Source organism: Protopterus annectens, chromosome 1.part0 (genome assembly GCF_019279795.1).
Source record: "Protopterus annectens isolate FY-2018-M chromosome 1.part0, PAN1.0, whole genome shotgun sequence".
NCBI lineage: Eukaryota > Metazoa > Chordata > Ceratodontiformes > Protopteridae > Protopterus > Protopterus annectens.
Window position 1 is genome coordinate 1,902,050,686 of NC_056725.1, and position 25,620 is coordinate 1,902,076,305.

The 25,620-nt window shown below is 35.7% G+C and overlaps 1 protein-coding gene across 1 annotated transcript in view; it reads right to left on the reverse strand.

The window, feature by feature from the left end:
- Positions 1–25,620, reverse strand: part of MYO15A (myosin XVA) — a 1,299,796-nt gene that overhangs the window by 1,254,025 nt on the left and 20,151 nt on the right. Inside the window, exon 3 of the mRNA XM_044070057.1 lies at positions 20,566–20,675. Coding sequence (XP_043925992.1) covers positions 20,566–20,675 — 110 coding nt within the window. The remainder of the gene's footprint in view (positions 1–20,565; positions 20,676–25,620) is intronic.

The following is a 25,620-nucleotide window of genomic DNA, read 5'->3' on the forward strand; positions in this document are numbered from 1 at the left end:
TGTGACACTGCTCTGCTTCTTACAACCTTCCCTTATTATTAGGATGACCTCCTTATTTTCTCTGTAATATTCTGATGTGTTCTGTTTTAATTTTAAATATTAAAGTCAAAAGCAAATATGCTCATATTTTAATATCAAAATCAGATTGCTCAAATTCAAGCATTGATTGATTGATTGATTGATTGATTGATTACTTCATTCATTCACTCATTCATTCATTCCTTCATTTATTAACCAGGTACAAGAACTGGCAACTGACCCTTTTCATCTATGACCATCTGTTATCTGGGCTTAAACATGATAAGAAATATACAGATGTACAAACAGCACAAAGAACAGTTTTACAGATTATTGAGTAAACAACATTAAGTGTTCTTACACATTGTAGTCATACACACTGTATTTGTATAAATCCTAGGCATAGCCAGCTGTAGGCACCAGTAACTCCAACTGTCGCTGGGGGCCTCCAACCACAGCAAGTTCTTATTCTGATATTTTATAACATATTTGTCAAACTAACAAAAGCTAGATCAACAAAAGCTAGTACAGCAGGCCTTAGTATTTAATAAACTAGATAGGTAATAGTAACTCATATCTATATCATTCAAAGATATCAGTGATTATGGTAATTGTGTTTTGTCAAGTAACAGGCTTCAGAATTTCATAAAATTGTTTTACCACTGAAATAGTCCTCTTGACTTAGTTAATCCTGCTGCTGGGCATTCTTAACTCTAAAACTGTCATTGTAGCTAGCTTTAGTCACCTGTAATACCCATTGCTGCTGAGGGGCCTCCTTAGTCATCCTCTACTATATTGGGACCCCACAAAAGCTGCTACTGGTTGGAAAAAATGAGGGGAAAAAAGATTATTCATTTTCTGACTACATTCTTTATCCAAAATAGGGTTGTGATATGACTGTTTTAAGATAAAGCTGGTAACAGTGAATGAATATGAACAAGGTAAGTGGTAGAGATCAGTAGCCCAGAGTGACCAGTGTTAGTGCTTACCTTGGATTTTAAGAAGAACTGATGCTTCTGATATTCAGGGATGGTTTTCTGTTTTAGGGAGTTTTATAAATATGGGCAGAAGACAAGATACTATAACTCTCAACTTCTTTGTGCAAGAATTCTGGGCAAAACAAATATAATAGCAAAATAAAGGCTCCAAATTAGGATTATTTTAAAATAGTATTGTAGTTCACTTTAGAAGTTAATAGAATAACACATTTTGCATCAACATGAACTTCTGAGGACAATATGAAGCATAAAACTCTGATGTCTGGCTTTATTGAATACAATTTATTCATTTTATTTATTTATTTTACATTTGTTTACCAGAAAAGTCTGACTGCACACATGTCCTTTTTCAGTGGAGGCCTGGGGAGAAAAGCTCTACAATTAAGAGACATTACATTTGAACATGAGTTTGACAAATACATTCACACAATATTAAAATATAGTAGAATACAAGTTAAAGGTTTATGAAGTTACAACATGAACAATTAATAATTCCATTTATACAGAATTAGTTTGCAATAGGGCAGAGCCAATTAAATGAAGGACACTTAAACATAGAGAAACTGTTTTCAGTTTTAGTGGAATATTCAAACAGACTTAATGAGGCTCATGTGATAGTAGCTATACTAGACAGAAATAAGATAACAATAGGTTTATAAAGGGGAGGTGGTTGTTGATCTAGCAAGGGCTGACACAGTTATGGAGCCATGTTCCTGCCAGGTGTGTCTTTAGTGAACGTTTGAAGTATTCCAAGGAGTTATTGGATGCTATGTTGATGGGTAGGGAATTCCATTGGGTGGCAATGTAATAAGAGAGGAAAGATGCTCCTGCTGTATTGTTTATTTCAGTTACTTTGAGAAGGGGTTTATTGCTTGATTGTAGTACCCTGTTGCTAATATATGGTTATAGTAGATTTTGAATTGACGGAGTTTTATCTGGATAGTATATAAATTTGTGGGCTAATGTAAGTTGGTTGTAAAGGAGGAGCTGGGGAATCCTAAATGATTTCCTTTTTCAAGGGATAGAGCAAAATTATTTTGTTTTATTGCTTCTTTTTATTAACAGTTTTAAAATCCCCTTAACAAATACAATCAACTATTTACAAAGGTGTTACTGAACAATTTTTGATGATTTAAACTTTGAACTTTACTTACTTATCTAAGTCATTATTAAATTTCAACCAAGTATTATAATATGAAGTAACTCTGTTTGATCTGGTCTTGATTGTAGCTAGCTCAAGTTGACATGCATTATTAGCAATGTTCACAAATTCCTTCAAAACAGGAGAAGTCTCATTCTTCCAGTTTTTGGTAATGACCTTTCTTGCAATAGCCAATGTATTCCAAAGAAGAGGGTATTTTTTTCTAGAAACACATGTAGGAATTGGTACATTAAATAGAATCAAAGATTTAGTTAAAATAAATTTATCATTAAAAATAGCCTGTAAAAAAGAACTCATATTATCCCAAATGGCTTGAGCAATGTACAGTCATAAAATATAGATTGCCAAACAACTTTTATTTCTGACGTACATATCCAACATCCAAGTTCTTTTTTGTACATTAGTTCAACTTTATGTGGTGTAATGACATTTCTATGTATACATTTCCAGGAGAATAACCTCCAGTGCAATGACAGAGTAGTTTGTTTTAATGATAACAACTTTATTTTTTGTCTTCCTCACTTAGAGAATAACTATCAATTGATCTAAAAAAGTCCCAGTAATTTCATTTATAATATAATTTTGTGCTTTTAATCATTTTGTATATTTCAGATAAATAACCCTTTCCTATTATGCTCTGACATGCTAAACTAATTAAAGATTCTATAAATTAAGGAACTGTGTTTCTTATTGTTTGTTGCATTAACTCAATCATATGTTCAATGGATTGTCTGCAAAATTGTAGATATAGCCATAGTTCTTTAGTTATATCAAATGTATTCATTATATTATCAGTAGTATGTATTTCCCATTTTTATTAATCTGATAAATTGAATGTGTTAATACTATCCTGTTTCTAGGCTATAGGAAATAATAACAACAGTTATACTTTATATTCTGGATTTTTATACATAAAATCTTTAAATATATTTAACATTTTAGTAATATAATATAAGCTAAATGGTTTGTTTTTACTTTCTGAGAAATAATCTCTTAACAACCAATGAAAGTTGTTACCTAATATGTTGTTATGTTGTACTGTTATTAAGTAGTTAGATTTTAACCAATTTTTTCATGTAATTCTTTCCACTTAGCAGAACAGTTATTCCATATATTAATAATGGAATAAAGCGTATTCCATTTATTAATAAGATGGTTTATTGTATCTAAACTATTAGCATAATTGAGTGTTAGTATATCTTAATTATGTCAAAATTATTCCAAAATACTTAATTTTTGTTTTTACAATATATTTAGAGAATTTCCTATCTATTTTATATGTACTACAGCTCATAAGAAGAATTTTACTTTTACTTTCTTTAAAACTAAGTGATGACTTCTTCTGAAAAATCTCTATTCGATTAAATAAGATATCATCTGCAAAGAGTTGTGTTTTATTATTTAGATTGTATCATTTATTTGAATACCATTAATATTCATATTTGATCTAATATAGTTTGAAAAGGTTTTATAACTAAAGCAAATAATAATGGTGACAAAGAACATCCTTGTTTAGTACGCTTAGTAACTGTCATTGGCTTGGAAGTATATGAACCTATTTTTATATAAGCTAAAGATTTCTCATAAAGAAGTCTAACAAGCTGTAAAAATTATTTAAAAAATGTATTACTCCAAAACAGATAATAAATACTCTCAATGAACTGAATCAAAGGTGCTATTAATATCCAAGCTTACCAAAGTTGAATTTGCATTTGTATTATTAACAAAATATATTATTGTTATTATTTTTTATATTATCATAAGAATTTCTTTTCCATGTGAAACCAGTTTGGTCATCGTTTGTCAACATAGGAAGAAATTGTTTAATTCTATTTATTTATATTGCATGAATATTTTGCAATCTATGTTTAGTAATGACATTGGTCTACAGGAAGAACATTTTGTTGCATCTTTGTCAGCTTTTAAAATAGGAGAAGTTAGAGTATATTTCCGAGATGGTAGTCCTTTAACTATTGAATATAATTTCAACAGAACAACTAAAGCTTCTTTATGTATTAATTTATATCATTCTCATATAATGCAATCATTTCCAGGAGCTTTATTAAGTTTTAATTTATTAATCTAAATTTTAAGTTCAGACATTAAGATCGGTTTATCAATTAGTTTTAACTGATCTTTCGACAATTTATTTTTAATATCTTTCTTTATAAAGGATTTAATAACACCTTGTGAATCCGTTGTTGGATTATATTGATTCATTTTGGTAACATGGATCCTAAATACTCCTAGGATATCCTTTAGTTCTGTGATATTCTTTTTACTATTTGGAATATAAAACTCTTTAATATAATTAGATTTAAAAATCACTTTTGATCTAGTTGCTAATTTATGCATGTTCTTAGGATTTAAAGAATATGTATTCATTTTAAGTTTTTCCAGATTTATCATGGTTCTGTGTTGCAAAACTTCTAAATTTTTTTAATTTAATCTATTAAGTTTTTTTGTTAGATTTTTATTACCTTCTTCTATATCCAGTTTTAACTTATCAACTTTTCTTTGTAAGGCTATTAATTCCTTTTCTTACTATTTTTTCTTATTTATATATTTGATAAGCATGCTTTTAAAGAATCCTATATAAATATCTATAACTTCTACACAATTTGCATCTATAAAGGTCTGAATTTCTTTATTAAAAAATCCTTAAATTCTTGTAAATGAGTTATGTATGCTGGTATTCTTTTAATAGAAATATTGTTGTTAGTAATTAGCATGACTTCAAATGTAATCACATTATGATCTGATAATGGGCAAGAGACTACTTTAACTTTACCTAATCTTGTAGTAATATCATTTGAGACATATAGCTTATGTATTCTGGATTGTGTACCATGTCTATGTGAGAAATAGTGAATTTGACTCCAAAAACTTATTTATGCCTTTGATATTAAATAAATCTATAAAATCTATTAAAGATTTAGCTGAGGCAGGTTTTCTGCATTTATTAATGACATTAGAATCTTTATCACTCAATATACAGTTGAAATCTCCCGCAAATATAATACTCCCTTTCAAAATCTGTGTTCTCACTTCTAATTGATGTTTAAGAACATTTACACCAATTCAATGAATCCAGTAAACATTAATTAAGGTATATATTTTCCCTTTTATTTCTAAAGTCACTAAACAAAACATTCCCTCCTCATCATTATATGTACTTATGATCTTAGATATTGGTATAGAATTCTTCCATAGTATAGCTACACCTCTTCTCTTCTGTTTATAATGAGAAATAGTAAGTACAGTGTAATAATTTGTATTAAGGCAATCTCTATCCTCTAGTATTAAATGCTTTTCTTGTAAGAATATAATTTGAGCATTAAATATCTTTAAGTATTTATTTACGTGAACCCTCTTACAACCATTGTTCAATCCATTAACATTAATGAAAATACAATACAAATACATTATATTTTATAGTAAGTATGGCTAATCATTTGAATGTCATGACTAATAAATCACTTCTATTAAACTGGAACTGATTATACATAAATCTGACAATAATATTTTGAGTACTGTAAGTCAAACACATTCTATTAATCACAGTAGACACCAGTAAGAAAACAAATATAATATAAAAGACTAAAAATAAACTTAATTTGTTTCCTTCATCCCTCGTAGAGTTTAGTACTCCTAGTTTGAATAGCAGTCCTACTCAAACATACTCACTAACCTCTAATAATTAAAATCAGACTTAGACTTCCCTCAGTTATTTGTAAATTTAAATTAAACAAAAGGTCAACAAATGTATTATTAAATAAAATATATATATTTTAAATCCAATAATTACATTAATCACTATATGTTAAAAATATCACTCAGTATGCTTAGTTAACTCATTTTTATTCTTTACACAGACTCACAAACAGACATCCACATATGTGCCTGGACACACACACATACACACACACACACACACACACACACACACACACACACACACACACACACACACGCACGCAGACACTCACATCCACAACTGCACTATAGTTACATGTAGTTGTGATGTAGCTTCAACTATACCCATAGGACTGAATGGGTAAACTCCATCAAAAGACAGAGTTATTCTCCTAGAGAAAAATAACTCATATTACCCCAATTTATCAAGAGCTGTTGCAGCTTTTGGCGGAATTGCACATGACTAATTAGCATTACCTGTATACTCTGACAGTTGCACTGACATGTCTCTGCACCAGTAAGGCTGCTGTGTATGGTACAATTACAGCCAAGGGAAAACTGAAGCAAACAAGTAGTCTCTGAATTGGAAATGCTCACTGAGATGCAGAAACCTTCCAAGTTAAGGCTTTTGCATCATGGCAAACCTTTTTGAATCCTGACTATATATATATATATATATATATATATATATATATATATATATATATATATATACACACACACACACACACACACACACACACACACACACACACACACACACACACACACACACACACATAGTTTGTGTATGTTTCTTTTTACCCTTTGGTTTGGTTGTTAGTTGGGATATTTTGCAGACACCTTAATCTTTATGGACATCAGCTGTGTTTAAAGACCATGTGTTACTGAAGTATGGCCAAACTATCCACTTATGATTTATTTTTATGTTGTGAAAAGGAACCTCTGAGAGATACTGATTTATTTATTACAATGAACATCTGATCACTTTTTACAGTGATTCCAAATCAGGAAGGAGTGGAAATGACCAGAAAATATTTATTGGTCAACAATGGGTATGACATAAAGCACATTGATTTAATTTGGTTATGTATAGAAACCATACTAGAGAATAATTTGTTCATGTTTAATAATGGGTATTATAGGTAATGCACAGGAGTGGCCAAGGGGACACCCTATGTAAATAGCTATGCAAATAGAGTTCTAGCACAGTGGGAAAATGTACTAGTGCTATGCAATAATGAGTATGCTCCCATATAAAGTTCTACAGGAGGTTTATGGATGACATTTTCCTCCTGTGGAGGGGCACACAGGACATGTTTAACAAGTTCATTGGCTATTGACATAGTACGACCAGCTATCTGTGTTTTACAACCCAGGTTTCTTCCACTGTTATTAGCTTTTTTGATGTTAAACTCAAGAGAGGGGAGTTTAATCAGGTTGTTACAAGCAGGTATATGAAGGATACCTACAGGGACCATATTTTACATAGAAATAGTCATCACCCTCAATATATGTTTAGGCACGTCATTAGAAGGCAAGGTATGAGGGTTTCAAGGTTGAACAATAATACAGCCAAACTTTGAAGCAGCTCTGAATGAGATGAAGGATGAGTTAAGAGAGAGGGGGTATAGAGATTGTTTGATCAATATAGAACTGGATAAACTGAAACTTTTAAGGGAAGGGTCAGTTAAACCCTATTTTTCAGACTTTAGGGATATGGATAAGGTAAATGGGCAGGATGTAGGATCTGCCTCAGGTGCAGCATTGTGCCTGTATTATTCTAATAATGTTAAATCCATTTGTGAGATTGTAAGATGAAATTGGCATAGTCTACACTCTGATAATGATCTGTAAGTCTTTATAGATAGTGAACCAAAATTCACATTTAAAAACAAGAAATCATTCAAGCATTTATTATGTTATGGGCCAATTAAGAACTATAATTCTAACCTGACCAAGGGCACCATTCTGCGTGGAAGGTGCAATATATGTATGTATATTAATAATAGTAATAATTTCAAGTATACTTTTACAGGCAGAGTGTATGAGTTCAATGTTTCAGATAACTGTCAGGCTAAGAATTTGGTTTAATTAGCTCAATGTAATATCTGCCAAAATGTTTTATGTTGGCAAAACAAACAGTATGTTAATGGAGAGAGTGAGAGAGTATATTAGATGCATTAGACAGCTAGAGGAAATAGACACCAGTAATGAACATAACTTTAGTTTTATGGTTGTTGAGACTATACCTGAAGATCTGAGGTCATACCTCTCAAATGTACAGATTTTCACTGAATGTCCATATATTTCATCCATTTTTCATAAAATTGTGTTTTTTTGAGCAAATTAGTGATAAATCATTAAAGACTGAAGTTAGAAAATAATGACAGACATTTGAGTTTCAGACTTCATATCCTTCAGAAAAATCATGCTAATGCAAAACCTGTTATTCTATCAATTTTAAAGTGTGTAAGAGCAATATTTTAAAAAACAGCCCTATTTTTGAGCCTTAGTCTCACTTTTATGTATGGCTTTGTCCAGATTTCTTACTCTAAGAGGTTGAGAAGTATATTAAGTGACATTTCTAATAAAACAGAGACAAGGGAATTTTATTGGATCTTGCACCTGCAGGCAGATAAAAATGAAGGGTTAAATGGAAAAGTCTCTTTAAGGCCAGCCCTAAATGGTAGATGGCTGTTCAGCCAAAGGAATGTTCACTAAGTAGAATAAACACATGACCCATAACTAGTTATTCTATTGGAGGAGTTTGAATGTGCTTAGAGTATTTATACAGATTGTCTAGTATATTGTTTTTATGGACTGATGAAATTGAAATAGTCATTGAAAGCACTTGCCATATTTGATTGTTTTTATGTTTGACAGTCATTAAATTTGTGGATTTTACCTCTGCTGAGCCACAGTAGTTACTTGTTTTTGTCTTGTGGAATTTTCTTTTCATTTTACCACTGTGCTAATTACATCATGTGTGTGTGTGTGTGTGTGTGTGTGTGTGTGTGTGTGTGTGTGTGTGTGTGTGTGTGTGTGTGTGTGTGTGTGTGTGTGTGTGTGTGTGTGTGTGTGTGTGTGTGTGTGTGTACATATATATATATATATATATATATATATATATATATATATATATATATATATATATATATATATATATATAGTTTGTCTATGTGTTCTTTTTTACCCTTTGGTTTGGATGTTAGATATTATGCAGACACCTTAATCTTTATAGGCATCAGTTGGGTTTAAAGACCATGCGTTACTGGAGTATGGCCAAACTATAGACTTATGCTGTGTTGATGAGGTCAATAAAAAAGCCAAAACATGCATGTACACAATTAATGGGATTTAACTTTAATGGCCTGAATGTAACCATAAAGTCCTAAAAAGTAAAAAAAAGTCATGAGCATTCAAAAGCCATATAGCTGAAACACTTCATGTCTTTAAGCAGTCATTGCATATATTCCAATGGCCTCCAATACTGGAGGCTTAAGGTATCACACAGTGAAAATTCTAGCATGACTTGTTTTTTCTTGCAGTTTTTTACTGAATGGTTTGTCTGTGTGTCCTTTTTGCCCTTTGGTTTGGATGGTAGTTGGAATATTTTACAGATATCTTTATCTTTATGGGCATTAGCTAGGTTTAAAGACCATGTTTTACTAAAGCATGGCCAAACTATCCACTTATGCAGTGCTGACGAGGTAAAAAAAAAGAATGAAACCTGCATGCCACAGTTAGTGACGTTTGGGTTTATTAGCTTCGATATAACCATAAAGACTTAAAAAGTAAAAAAGTCATGTGCATTCAGAACCCATGTAGATGATTGGTTTTGTTGCTATATATATATATATATATATATATATATATATATATATATATATATATATATTTTTTTTTTTTTTTATGGGTCTACTTCATAACATTGAAATTTCATAATGGTGAATTTTATAATATTGAGGCCAAAACATCTAAATTCCAAAACACTGAAAACCCAAAACATTGAAAACTCAGAACACTGAAAGTGTGCTTCATAACATTGAAAACTGCATTGCATATGTAAATAACATCCTCTCCACCTATAACAACACAAAACTAACAAACACACTTTCTACTACGTTTCTGCAGAGGGGGCAAGCCCCCCCCTGCATCCCCCCGTAAATTATATATATCAACTCCAAGATCGCATTACAGTGGGAAAAAAGTTACTTTCCTAACCTCACTGTATACACTGAGGTTAGGAAATTAACTTTTTTCCCACTGTAGTGCAATCTTGGAGTTGGTATATTTAATTTATGTGGGGTGTGGGGGCAGAGCCCCCTCACATGGGGGTGCAGGGGGGTTTGCCCCCTGCAGAAATGTAGTAGTTTGTTAGTTAGGTGCTGTTGTGGGTGGAGAGGATCTTATTTATTTCTGCAATATAGTTTTCAAAGTTAGGAAGCATCCTTTCAATGTTCTGAGTTTTCAATGTTTTGGGTTTTCAGCGTTTTGAATTTTCGATGTTATGGTCTCAGTGTTATGAAATTCAAAGTTATGAAATTTCAATATTATGAAGTAAACCCATATTATATATATATATATATATATATATATATATATATATATATATATAGAGAGAGAGAGAGACATATATATATATATATATATATATATATATATATATATATATATATATATATACACATACATATTTAAAAGCCATTTACAAATAATACATAAATCAACAGTTGAATAGTACAAATGTAAGCATATTTCATCAATTAAGTCAACAAGGTATAGTTTTAAGTGAATAACCATCATTGTCCAGGATCATAAACAGACCCAAGTATACCGACTAGTTTTATTATGAGTGCCTCTTAACCATTGTCTCTGAACCACTTACACAAGTTCTGCTTGAACAATTCTTCCTTTATTTAAGACTTAAACCCAGATAATATTTTCTGTGTACAGATGTTTTCAAGAATGTGATTTCATGAAGTCCTCCCAGTTTTGGAAAGTTAGTTTTCACCTATAGCAATGCAATACATGCTTTTAGATAATGCCTTTTCACCTGTAACTATCCTATATAAAACATCACAGCAGATCAATACAGTACATCTGCAATATAAATATAATAAAAATGAATAAATAATGCTTAAAATAAATTAGCAAATGTGAATACAGAGATACACACCATAGTGGATTTAACATTACCCCTATAAATAGTTAGAGCTTTAGGGATCTCCTGAATAAGGCCTCTAAGGCACATGTTGAATCAGATAAGGTATCCAGTTTCAGAGTAACAAGCAAGATAAACAAGACAAGGTGTTGAATGTTTTCAGATGCATCCTGGGAATAGCCAGATGCTCTCACTTGGCGACTCAGGAAACTAGCCAAGTAAGAGGATACTACCAGCTGTTTTAAATTAGTAGGACCCAGATTGCAAAAGTATAGACAGTTAAATACATGAATGTTAAAAATAGATCTGACAGGCTCTGCAAGGGAAGGCAGGCCCCCAAGCATTGACTTAGTCACAAAATATTACATCCACTGCAACTGTACCACTTCTTCATCCAAAGGGTAAAAGTAAAGGCATTGTATTAGGTCATTCCTGTGCATTGATCACCATCTCATAATGTTCCAGATACTGAAAATATTCTTGTGATGAAAATATGTCTTGACCAAAAACTGACACCTACTTCTTTAGTGCAAATCTGTCATTAAAATCAGTTTCAAATCACATACTGTGATACAAATTCCAATGTGTTCCCTCATATATAAGGTGTAAAGGAAACGAGGATGTGATGGATTGAGGGCACAAACCAGTGCAATATAAGTATTTGCCAAGTTCAGCTTCATTTTGCTTTTTGACACCTATTAAAGGATGGACTCCATGAAGTTTTCAAATTTGATTCAATATAGTACAGACACCTTGGTAGGGGAGAGATACAGCTTAACACCACCAGCAGAAAACCTGTACTGAATACGTCCACATTTCAATTCCACCCTGAGTGCCAGCAAACACATTGAGAACAATGATACAAGAAACAAACCCCCTGCATTCCAACAGATGACTGCTGGGGGACTTAAATGCAAGAAACAAAGTACTTCAGTTAAACATAGTTCCACAAAAAGCCCAATTACAGTGTGATCTCAGATTCCATTAGGATATCACTGTCCAGAATGTCAAAAGCCACTTACAGAACAAGAAGTACCAAGATGGAGGATATCATTTTATGTTGTGTCATTGGAAGGCATCTTACACCTTGAATAAGAATTGTTTCAGTGATGTGCTTGGACCTAAAACTCATAGGTTAGGTTAGTACTAGGCTAACTGCCCTTGTGAGCCATTTTGAGCCTAGCCACCCCCCCCTGAAAAAAACTCTGTACCTTGTGTTTGTAAGGCAAACACCTTAACCATTAGGCCACCCTCCCAACTGACATGGATCAAAGAGGGCACTAAATGTCAAACAAGAACACATTAAAGATTTCCAGCACATGTGGGTTCAAGGAGTTTTTTTCTAAGAATCAGAGTTTTCATGGTATCCTTTAAAGTGTTTGATAAAAAAGAAAAACAGTCTCAATCAAGGCTGACCAGTCTGGAAAATACGTGTCCTTGTGAACTGAGACGAGCCTTTACCAGCTTTGAAGAGCCCTGATCCAGCCTGCAGAAGGAGGGGCATATATGAAACTACAGTTATGACCTGTTTGATGTCAGCATGTGATAAAACTTGGGCTAGCTGAAGTCCAGGACATCAATACCTGACAGACAGTAAAGTGTTGCAGATGCATCATTGAAGAACTGCCTTATCTTGGCAAGCTCATCTTCCAAAAAATGTACAGCCTCTCTCCATTCACAATACAAAAAATAACTCGGTGACCAACAAGATAGGATGGGCTTCATAGCTTGTTCAACACTCAGAAAGATTGCCTTCAGAAAACTAGATGCAGCAGAAATCTCACTGGACAAACACCTGCTTAGATAACAATATTCAGAGCTTCAAAAAGACTATAATGATAGACCATGATGAGCAAATCTAGATCATCAGCATTGGTTCCCTCCAGGAACTTGTCCACTATAGGCATCAATGTGCCACCATTGATGTTATGGAAATCCTTGCAATGAACAAGTTCATTAGTGGTTGGCAAAACTGATGGAAGCTCCAGCCTAAGATGAAACACGTACTGCTCAGTCCAACAGACTGTTTCTGCCACAGTGTCCCGTTCTTCAAACTAAGTTGGAACACTAAGTCCAAAGAGTAGCTTAAATTCAATAATGACTGAAATGTTCTATTCCATGTTCATTTGACTCATTATTGAACCAGGTATTGTGTCTTTGTGGATTTAGAGAAAGCATATGACAGGGTTCAGGAGAAGAGTTGTGGTATTGTATGAGGAAAGGAAGCCGGGAGTGTCAGATAAGTATGTAAGAGTGGTACAGGATATGTACAAGGGTAGTGTGACAGCGGTGAGGTATGCAGTGGGAGTGATGGATGCGTTTAAGGTGGAGGTGGGATTACATCAAGGTTCAGCTCTGAGCCCTTTCTTATTTGTAATGGTGATGGACAGGTTGACAGATGAGATCAGACAGGAGTCCCCATGGACTATGATGTTTGCAGATGACATTGTGATCTGTAGTGAGAGTAGGGAACAGGTGGAGGAGACTCTGGAGAGGTGGAGATATGCTCTAGAGAGAAGAGGAATGAAGGTCAGCAGGACTAAGACAGAATATATGTATGTGAATGAGAGGGAGGATAGAGGAATAGTGAGGATGCAGGGAGTAGAAGTGGTGAAGGTGGATGAGTTTAAATACTTGGGATCAGTAATTCAGAGTAATGGTGAGTGTGGAAGAGAGGTGAAGAAGCGAGCACAGGCAGGATGGAGTGGGTGGAGAAGAGTGTCAGGAGTGATTTGTGACAGACGAGTACCAGTAAGAGTGAAAGAGAAGGTCTACAAGAGGGTAGTGAGACCAGCTATGTTATATGGGTTGGAGACAGTGACATTGACAAAAAGGCAGGAGTCAGAGCTGGATGTTGCAGAGTTAAAGATGTTAAGATTTGCACTGGGTGTGACAAGGATGGACATTATTAGGAATAAGTATATTAGAGGGTCAGCCCAGGTTGGAAGGTTTGGAGACAAAGCCAGATTGGCAAGATTACATTGGTTTGGACATGTGCTGAGGTGGGATGCTGAGTATATTGGGAAAAAGATGCTAAGGATGAAGCTGCCAGGTAACAGGAAAAGAGGAAGGCCTAAGATAAGGTGTATGGATGTGGTGAGAGAGGACATGCAGGTGGTTGGTGTGACAGAGCAAGATGCAGAGGACAGGAAGAAATGGAAACAGTTGATCTGCTGTGGCGACCCCTGATGGGAGCAGCTGAAAGATGAAGAAGATTTTACCAGGTATTAAGGTTTCCCAGGAGTAGCTATCTAGGGCATTTATCCAGTAAGGGGATCCAAGAAAATAATCAAAATCATTGGTAGTTTCAACACACATCCAGGTCATTTCCACCTCAGATTCAAAACAAATGACTACACCATAATTAATACTGCTTTGCAAAGAACTATGACTAATATGATGAGTTGAAGGGATGGATTCTGCTAAATGGGCACACACCTGTCATCCAGAAAAGTCTCTGTGTTAAATGCCAAATCAACTGTAAGGAGCAAGTCAAATGCAGTGCCCAACTTAGTCTGACCTGACCTGCCATTAACAAGTATAACCCTCAGCAGAGCCTCAGAAGAGAACTTAGAAGTCAGAGAAGATAGTCTGACTCCAGACGTACCTACAGAAGAGCTGGAGGACATCCATTCACTTAATGATTTACAACTGGGTGGTGATGGTCAGTCCTAAATATGATATCATCTGCTTGGTCTGGACTCAACAACATGATGCCACTTAATCCAAACCCTATAGCTGTTGCATCTCTCAACTTCTTGAATGACAGTAGTGAGTCAACTAAAATTGTGTATAAAAAGGAAATTAACTAAAATTCAAAATAGCTGAGTTTAGGGACCACAAGCTTAGTTCTGATATATGGCTACTTCTTTCATTAGCTCTGTAGAGTTACGTCTTTAAAGCCATCAAAATAGTGATAAAGGCAGTTTATTCAAAATGGAGTTTAGTCTAAAGATGTGTGAAGATATCATTCTTGCAAAATGGCCACATGCTGATCAACAACTTAATTTCAACTTTGCCAGTATGAAAAAAGAAACTAAGAGATGTGTCAGTGACTCTTTCAGTTTTAGTAAATTCAGTAACTGGCTAGTAAGTAAACTGCCTGGATACCAGCAAATAAAAAACTTAGAGAGACTCAAAAGAAAATCAGGTAGAAAAGGTGAAGAGAAAACACTGACTGGGAAGAATCCTGCAGCTTTTCAGCAAAAAGCAGTTCAAACCACAGCTTTGGTGCAAGGCATGACTTTCAGTCCTCTAGAAGAGAAAATAAATCAAATGTGCTCTAAGCTGATTAAAATAAATGAAACACTGAAGGATTACATCAACTCAAATAATAAAAGGCTGGAAAATGGAAGAAGCTTTAAATACTTATTCAGATGGGCTGATAAAACTGCAAAACTCAGAGGCCAAACTGAAGAAAAGGATGGCTGAACATGAGATTGCTCAAGAAGAGCTGTTTCTAAAATGGTAGAGTTAGAGGACAGAGAACACAGGAAAACCTGAGATTTTCTGCTGTACCAAAGAAACTGGAAGAAACAGACTGTATTAATTTTATGAAAGCACACATAAGCAATTGGACTGGCTTTACACAGCAGGATTTGTTAACTGAAAGGGTGTGTCATGTTTATGCACCAAACCTTGCCATGAGAAAGCAGACAAGACTGGTATTAGTAGAGATGGAATCATACCAGCAAGAGAAGTCGCTCCTGACAAAACTGTGGTTTAAAGCAAAGTATTAAAAGTTGGAGATAGTAGAATGTTTGTGGAAAATGATTATTCGCTGTACACCAGGCAGAAGAAAAGCAAATTTATCACAGCCCCAAATACAAAATATTATCAAATACGCCGATGACTCTATCCACCTCCAACAATTTCTCAGACCTCCTTACAGTTACTCAAAAAGGGTTTTACTTCAGTCAAATCTTGGCTAAATAATGCTCAAATCCTGTTAAACCCACCAAAAAACTAAACTTTTACTTTTCTCCACAAAATTACCAGATATAGAATTCAAAATCTGTTCTAAGGATGGTACAGAAATTTTAGCAGTGAAAACAGCTAAATTGCTTGCATAACAATAGATGATAAACTCACTTTTGAGCCTCATATACTAAATGCAATAAAGAAAACACACTTCAAACTAGGCAAACTTTACCGACACAAACTTTACCTGGACAACCACACCAAAACAAAACTTGCCAGTACCTTACTTATCCCCTCCCTTCTGTATGGTAGTGCCATTTTTACAAACCTTAACACAACTCTTGCTAATAAACTACAATCCTGCTATTATAAAATAGCCAATATGCCTCTGGAAAACCTTACTGTTCACAACATTGCCAAGCTATTGCAGAAATTAATTGGCTGAAGTTTCCCCACCATCTCTTCTATACCCAATTAACCTTAGCTCATAAATTAATCTTTAGACCCAATGACTGCCCAGCACTAAGCTCCATCCTACAAATGTATACTCCTACATGAACACTAAGATCCTCAGGCAAACAGCTACTAGCCATAACAAAACCAAACAAAAGAGCTGGACAACGTTTATACTCCCATAGCATTGCCAAGATTTGGAATACCTTACCCCCCCCTCCCAAATAACTCAAACTGACTGCATAAAAACCTTTAAGTCAGCACTAAAATCCTACTACCTAAACAATCCCTCCTGCCCCTGCCAAACAAATAGACCACCTTAAACAGTCCTTCAACAAATTATTGTATTATGCAATGAATAACAACCAGTTCTATAACTCCATTTTTTTTCTTTTTTTTTTTTTTGTTACCTAACATTGCAATTTTTTCTGTTTACTCTCACTACAGATGGTACTGATTCACATCTATACTGTTCTACATATGTAACTTATAAACCTGTACTTACTGAATGAGAACCCTGATCCAAAATATTTTATATATGTTTTCCTTTTATACATGCAATATTTAGATTTTGCTTATGTTAGATTAATTTTACTTGTAATACATGTGGAACTTTTCTTCCCAGGCCTCCACTGAAAATGGATTTTGACCCAGTGGACTTTCCCGGTCAACAAATGTCAATAAATAAATAAATAAATAAAAATTTTACAATGCACTTTACTAAAACAGATGGAATTTAAACTCTTTCGATAGTAAAGTAAAACACCACAGAAAAGGAGCAAGGAATGCCAAGAACCCATTTTGAGAATCAGGGTCCATCTACACTTAAAAAACCTCAGAATATTCCCCAACAACAATCTTAGACAAACTAATTCATTTTTTGATGTGAGTGGTGAACTGTTATACTAAAAATAACAACAAAAGCAACAGCTCCAAATTAGAGTGAGGAGTCATTGTTCACTAGAGCTCAGTGGAGTACAGTTGCCTTACCCTTACAGGGGGTGACAGTAAGTACTGTTAGTCTCATTGAGCAAAGTCCAAGCAGGACATGCAACAGGAGATCAGAGGAGGCACAGCAATTAAACAACAGAGACTGAGAGCATCAGTGTCAGTACTGACAAAGACGAGCAGACTCCTCCAGGATTTTAATAATCTGTTATGAATAACCACATATGACTCAATGGGTCTACTTTGATTCACTGAAAACTCATTTCACTGAATTTCAAAACACTCACACCAAATCACTGAAAGTTCAAATCACTGAAAACTCATTTCACTGAATCACTGTTCACTGAATGTAAGTAATGTTGGGCAAATAAAATGTATATGCCCTTTTCTCTACTGTAGTGTGATCCTGGAGTTAGTACATATAGTTAGGAGGGGTGTGGGGGGCACAGCCCCCACATTGGGTGGTGTGGGGGTGCAGCCCCCCACTTACTTTTGGTTTTATATTGTTGGCTTTCAGTGAAATGAGGTTCATAAATATAAAAGCTACGTAGGTGGGTGGCTACTCCCCCCATACCCACCTAATGTGGGGGACTGTGCACCCCCATACATCCCTAACTATATACACTAACTCCAGGATCACACTACAGTGGGGAAAAGGGCATATACGTTTTATTTGCCCAACAGTACTTACATTCAGTGAAATGAGATTTCAATGATTTGAGCTGTCAGCGATTTTTTGAGGGTAAATTGAAATTCAGTAAAAGGAGTTTTCAGTGAACCAAAGTAAACCTGACTCAATATATCCGAGTCAAGGTAGTTTATCAGCAGATGAATCTGCCTCTGGGGAAAGAGATGTGACCACAGGACATTTGTTCACCAAAACAGCAAGCATTCCAAAGAGACAGTCTGTGAAAGTAGTTTAAAAATGATCAGACAGATTTTCCCATACAAATACGTAAAGGTCCACCACACTTCTTCTTTTGGCTTTTTCACAGTTAGGGGTCACAACAGCAGATCACCTGTCCAGTCATGATTGGCAGTGGAGTTTTACGGTGTCGAGTTGCCAGCCCAGCGCCCAACCTTCCTCAGAAGACAAACACATGCACGCACTCATGCCTAGGGACAATTTGGAGTGTCCAGTCCACCAGATAGATAGATAGATAGATAGATAGATAGATAGATAGATAGATAGATAGATAGATACATAGATAGAGAGAGAGACAGAGAGACAGAAAGACAGGTAAGCAGATAGATAGTTATGTCACGCTAAATTGGTTGTTTTCCATTAATTATTAAGACATTTCTCTGTGATGTGTATCATCTGAAATCATACTGACAATGAAAAGGAATACAGGATTTCAGAATCTGAATGACATTCGACTTAGATTTTTTTCTAAATAGCTGGCTCTGCTTTTGACACTGTCAGTTGCACATCAGCAGTGCATTTTGCCTTTAAATAATGGTCTTAAAATAGGATTCATAGTTCAGTTGTAGTGACATTTTCAGAACAGAACTATCCTACTAAGTGTAATAGTACAATCAAAATGAAAAGTGCTAGCTTTTATGTTATAATTCTGTACTGCAAATGTCATGTTACATTGATATCTATGCAGACAGTACAACAGTGATACGTAAGAGCACAAGATAAAATTATTTGTATTTTGTTTTTGACATTAATATGTAAACTTTAAATAAGTTAAACATTTGGCTGTCTGTTGTAAAGTTTAAATTAGAAATGCAGAAAAAGTTTAGAATGGTGCCTTATGAATTTATCATAACAGTTTCTCCCCACTTGTTCACAGACAGTGAAAATCAGTTAAAATGTTAACAGTTAATAGGAAGGGATAAGAATTGCACCCCTCATGGTGGCCTTTTTATTATGCAAGTTATATCATTTTTAAATCACATTCTATCATATAGTGTACTGGGTTCAAAGGATGGATTACTGTGCATAATCACACAATCAGCGCTAAACTGAGGTTGTTCTGACCTTGGAAGTGACGCTCAGGAATCAGGGTAGCCAAGGCATATCAAAGTGCTAGAGTTGCAGTCTGTGTCACTTCCCCACCCTATTTGTATAGTCTACTGATAAGTTACTGTGTAATATACGAGCATTAGATTTCATTTAGAGTACATACATAGTAATTTCTGTCAGATATCCCCAGAAAACATATATACCCATAGAAAGCCGAATAGTTACGTAATGCTTCATGTTTGTAACCAGTTCATGCAGTCAATAATTTAAAAAAAAACAAAAAACAAAAAAAAAACATTATTTAAACTTTTCATGGACATCAGATCTGCAATTTATTATGTGTCCCATAGATGTCCAAGGAGAACTGGTGATGTTTAAGGGGTCCCATGTTATGCATGGTGGATTCTATGTGAGTGCGGCTTGCAAATGAATGACACCCATCCAACTATTTCCTGCTGTATACCTAGTGATTGCCAGGATACACTCTGACTTCTTCTGAAAATCAATAAGTTAGAACAAGTACATAAAATAGATGGCTGGATGAAATTAGTGAAAGTTTTTATCTGCTGGAAATTTCATGTTGTCTCAGGTACAATTGACATTTGTTGTTAACCATAATTCACACAATCATTTTCCCCCCTTTTTGGTTGGCTGGATGGATGAATGAATGGATGACATTAGTGAAAGTTTTTAGCTGTTAAGAATTTCATGTTGTCTCATGCATAAATAGCTATTCACACATTTTTGAACACTTTGCATCTGAATTAAGGAGTATCTCTCCAGATGGAAACAGTATACTGCTTCACAAGCAGCTTAAAAGGGTTAGCAGATAAGAATCTATCTCAGTTTACACATGTGGGGCTGGTGTTACCTCTAAATAAAACTGAAATAAAAATACCAAAATCCAGAACGAACAACTTCCAACAGACGAAAAACTCAGACCATGAAGTATTTTAACGCTTTCATTCACTTTATTACCGTGAACTTCTTACCTCTAAATAAAACTGGTTATACATATAACAGCAATATCACTAGAATGCTCTGCAACAAATAATGGTTTCTACAAGTTTGCATTAGAGAATTTTCCAGAAGTTTACAAACTGGACACGAGTATTCAGCTATGTATGCCTGTCCCATAGCCATTAGCACAACAGTTGATATGCACAACATTGATTAATTGTTTGCTAAAATTTTTAAATATGCATTTCAGAAAGAAAAGTATACTCACGGGGGGTTTTCACCGAGGGCCCTTCCTTCATACTGTAACACCATGTCAGTCCCATATATATTATACATCTTGTATGGGTTGACCGAGAGCAGAATGCTTCCGATGTATGTCTATTACAGAAAGCACAAGGGTTTTAAATTTATCTCACTTATTTTATATTTGTTGATTGCTGTAAGAGATTTCAATTAAGCTATCTTGACCTCACCTATAAATTGTCACTAGTTTTGCTATTACAGCTTATAACGTGACAGTGAAGCAGTTCTCGAGATTTTCTTTAAGTTCTTATTTATCCATCATAGCAAAAGGCACAATACAAATATTTTAATAAATAGAGAGGAGCAAGACAAATATCTGAAATGTCGCTTAGAAACAAATCTCATTGTTTGATATATGTTTAGGATGAAACTACGATAACCTTCAAATTCAATCTTGGCAAGTGTTTCACAAGACTAAGTAAAAAACACTTTCATTGAAATAATAGTAAAGAGAAATATCTGTACATCAGAGACATTCTCTACTCTTGAGTTATGATAATATCACATTAAATGTATCATTCTACATATTTATGTATGCCACATGTTAAGATTACATACTTTCCAAGTTAATACAGTCTACATTTTTTCTGATTGTTCCAGAAGTAACATAGTACCTTAGTATACCAGCTTCACTAATAACAAAAAATGTGTTTTTATTTTATTTATTTTTATTTATTTATTTGAAGTTTGTTTGCCAGGATGGTCCATTGGGCCGAATGAGCCCATTTTCAATGGAGTCCTGGGGAGAAAAGCTCCATAGATACAATGTATAAAATATATAAAATAACAGTTTGTTAAAGTACAAGAAGAATACATATAAGCCAAAGTAAATGTTAATACAATTAGAAGACAACGCAGAACAATATGTAACAATTCATATGAGTTTACAATTTTTTGTCTCTTTAATCACTAAAATAGATGTTAAATCAAAGACACTAGTGAGTAGGTATGTACCAAAGAATTAAACATAAGCAGTTATTTACAATATGTATGTTCCCATAGGGGGGTGTGATTGTAGGCTATGGGGGTAAGGTAGTAGCTGGGGATGTTATGCAGGATGGGAACATGAGCATTCCCAGAGAGATGTTAAGTGTGAGTGGAGGAGAGTTTTAAAGGTGGGGAGGCTGCAGGTGCTGCGAATATGAGGTGGGAGGGAGATCCAGAGACGGGCTAGGGAAAAAGAAAGTAAGAGTTTGCCTGCTGGATGGGCAGGTTTGTGGAGTTCAATCAGATTCTGAGTGTTGGCTCTTAGGGGTCTGCTAGGTAGGTGCATGGTGAAGGTTGAGGCAAGGGAGGGGCAGAGGGAGGGCTTGAAAATGAGCTTATGAGCATGAGTTAGCTGAGTGTAGATAAGGTAGGTGGGAAGCTCTAGCCAATTTAGTTTGTGGAGGGCAATACAGTGATGGGAGGAGGATCTGTGCCCAGTGGTGAATTTGGCGATTTTGTTATAGCAGGAGGAGAGTTTTGTTTTAATAGAGGATTGTAGGTTGGTTAGGAGCGGGGCACCATAAAGGAGAGAAGGGATGAGGTATGTGGTAGAGAGGAGGAATGTAGTGGATGGGGTGAAGAAGCGAATATGGCGATAGAACATACCAAGTTTCTGGTTTGTTTTTTTAACGTTTGTTTGTATATGGGTATCAAATTTAAGCTGATTATCAATGAGAGCTCCCAACAGTTTAGCACTGGAAACAATTTCAAGGGAAGTGTTGTTGTGACTGGTTATGGAGAATGAATTTATGTTGATGGTTATGCTTTTGGATGGGGTGAATATTATGAGTTTGGTTTTTGATGAATTGAGAGCTAGATGGTTATCTAGCATCCACTGTTTGGTGGTTGCAAAGGCATGTTGTGCTAGTTTTATAAGGGAGGGAATGGAGTTAGCAGCACAGATAATTGATGAATCGTCTGCATATTGGATAATTTTAGCATTAGGGATAGTGTGGTGGAAGTCATTAATGAAAATGTTGAAGAGTAAGGGACTTAATATAGAACCCTGGGGTACACCAGTGAGTGTTGAGGAAAGAGGAAGTGGATTTCTTCCATTTGACAGATTGTTGCCTATTGGAAAGGTAACTGGTAAACCAGTTGATAGAAGTGGGTGAAAGGTGTAGATTAGAGTGTTTGGTCAGAAGAAGGGACTGGGAGATGGTATTGAAAGCCTTAGAAAAGTCTAGGAGGAGGGTGGAAACAATACAGCTGGAGTCTTGGGCTTTATTCATGGTTTCGAGGAAGGAGAGTAGTGCGGTAGTAGTGCTGTGACCAGGTCTGAATCCATGTTGTGTTGGGGTTAGTAGGTGACTGTCGATGACTGTCGATGAGGTAGGGTAATAATTGTATGTGGATACATTTTTCAAGTAGTTTAGAGATGGGAGATAAGATGGCGATAGATCTAAAGTTGGAGATGTTATTATTGTTTCCACCTTTGTGAAGGGGAATAATGTAGGCTTTTTTCCAAATTTGGGGCACATAGCCTTCTTGGATTGACCGGTTTATAAGAATACAGATGGGGAAGGCAATGGCTTCAGCAGCTGTCTTTAGGAAGAAGGAAGGGATATTATCAGGGGCATTAGAGCATGGTTTTAATGTTAGAAGGAGTTTTTTTATAGTTGATACAGGGATGGGTTTGAGAGAGAAGAGAGGAAGGTGGGAGGTGGAAGTACCTGAGGAGGAGGGGATAGTGGGAATTGTAGCTGGATGAGTTATTTGTGAAGGATGATGTTAATTTGGATATGGAGTCGATGAAAAAGCTATTAAATTGGGAGGCTATGTCGGTATCAGAAGCATTTTGATCAGGGTGTGGATTTTCCTTTCTGCCGGGGTTGAAGAGGGATTAGTCTTGTGATTGTTTTGGAGGATGATATAGTAGGATTTGTGGTCGGAAATGATGAGTTTTTTTAACTCTGTTAAGGAGTATTTTGTATTCATTTAGGGTGGCTGGGGTTTTGTTTTTATAGTGATTCTTCAAGGCTTTATCACAGAGGCGCCTGACAGCTAAGGTATCTTTGGTTAGTCATGGGATGGTTTTGCTCTTAATTCTTTTAGTTCTCAGGGGGGCCAAGGTGTCTAATAGGTTTAGAAATGTTGTATTAAAATAAGTGACAGCTTCATCTAGGGGAAGAGTATTCAGAGGACTCCAGTTGAATTGTTTAAGTAAGTTAGAGAAGGTGTTGGGGTTGAAGTTTTTTAAGGAGCGTATAGAGATGGTGGTATGTGGCAGTTGTAGGGAGGGAGAGTGACGGTGAGCAAAAGTAGGAAAATGGTCACTGAAAGAGTCAGGGAGGGTACCACTACTAGAGATGAGGTGTGGGTGTGATACCAGAATCCAGTTGAGGGTGCTACCAGAGGAGTAGTCATTTGATGGCCTGGTTATAGAGTTGATTAGCTGATGAAAGTTGTAAAGGTTTATATTTAGGGAGTTTGTGGGGCATTGGACAGAGAACCAGTTAATATTAATGTCGCCTAGGATAAAAGTCTCATTTGTAATGTTGGTGGAGAGCCAAGAGAGTATGTCTTCAAGAGTAGGTATATTGTCACCAGGAGGGATGTAGAGGGAGGCTAAGCATATGGTTTTATGCTTGTTTAGGTGGAGTAGGGCTAGAAGTAATTTGGCGTTGGCAAATTGGGGAATAGGCTTAGAATATGAAGTAACTGAAAGGCAAGAGGAAAGGAGTAGAGCAACTCTGCCTCCTTTTTTATGGGTTCTGTCTTTCCTGATGATATTATAGTTGGGGGGAGTTATTTCAGAATCTTTTATGGAGGGTTTGAGCCATGTTTCAGAGATTGACAATATGTCAGGATGGTTATGGAAAAGCCAGGCATGAAGGTTGGGGATTTTGTTACATATACTTTGAGCATTTAATGCTGAGAAGGAGAGGGTTTTTACAGATGAAGGTGTGTAAGAGGGGGTGGTTGAGGAGTTGATGGGAGAAGGACCAGGGTTGGGGTGTATGTCACTAGAGAGAAGGGTGGTGATAAGTTGGTGAAGATGAAGATAGAGGTGATTGGAATATTTTGTGTATAGTTTGAGGGTTGTATGTTTTGTATAAGTAGTGCTAGTTAGGGTTAGAGTAGTATGCTGGTGGGTGGAAAGTAGTTTGAAGGAGAAGAGTAGGGAGACGTTGCAGAAGTATAGATGAGGGCTTATGAAGGTAGATGAGTGTTGGTGTTGATTAGGGATTGAACTGGTTGTGTGATAGTGGGGGGAGTGAATAGTGTTAAAGGGTTCGGTGATGTAGGTTAGATAGTATAAACAAAGTAGTAGTAGTGGATGGGTTACAAGTGAGGATGGTTTTGTTAGCATTGTTGTAGTTTAGGTTTTAGTTGGGATGAGTGATTGATATGAATGGAGTGTGGTATGGCTGTGAAAGGGTTCGGCTAGATGTTATGAGGTGATAGGGGGTGGAGCTGAGGAGTAAGGGTGGGGAAAGATTGAAGCTAATTGGAGTGGGTGTGGTTAGTGAGGTTTAAATGTAGAGGTAGTGGGGCGGGTGGTAATTTGGGGCAGGTAGGGGAGCGGAGTGAGCCCGCAGGGCAAACAGAGCAGGATGAGCCAAGAAAGGAAGACCAAAGACATGGGCTATGAAAAACAATCAGTAAGGGTAGAAACACAAGGTAAGTAGCCACAGGGGATAGGGGCAGGACAGTGAGTCAAGGGTGGAATGAGAACATAGAATTCACAGGGGTGAAGAAGTAGAATAGGCAGTTGGAGGTTTAATTAAAAAGTTCTGAGCTTAAAAGATTGAAGTAGAAGTCAGTTAATGGATGGATGCTGCCACCTGCTAACCAAAGTGGGTAATTGCAGATATTTGGAGCAGCACTGGGAGGAAAGGAAGGGATGAGTCTATGGAGCCAAGAGAGGTTGGGTCGGTGCTGGGCTGCTGGCTAGCGCACGCCGGGTCAAAAACATCAACCAGTGGCACAAAATGACTATGCAGTATGGTACATACACTCGTTTAAGTTTTTTGGTTCTTGTGGGGAGGCAGGACAGTTTCCCAATGCACCACACAATCCCTGAGATGGT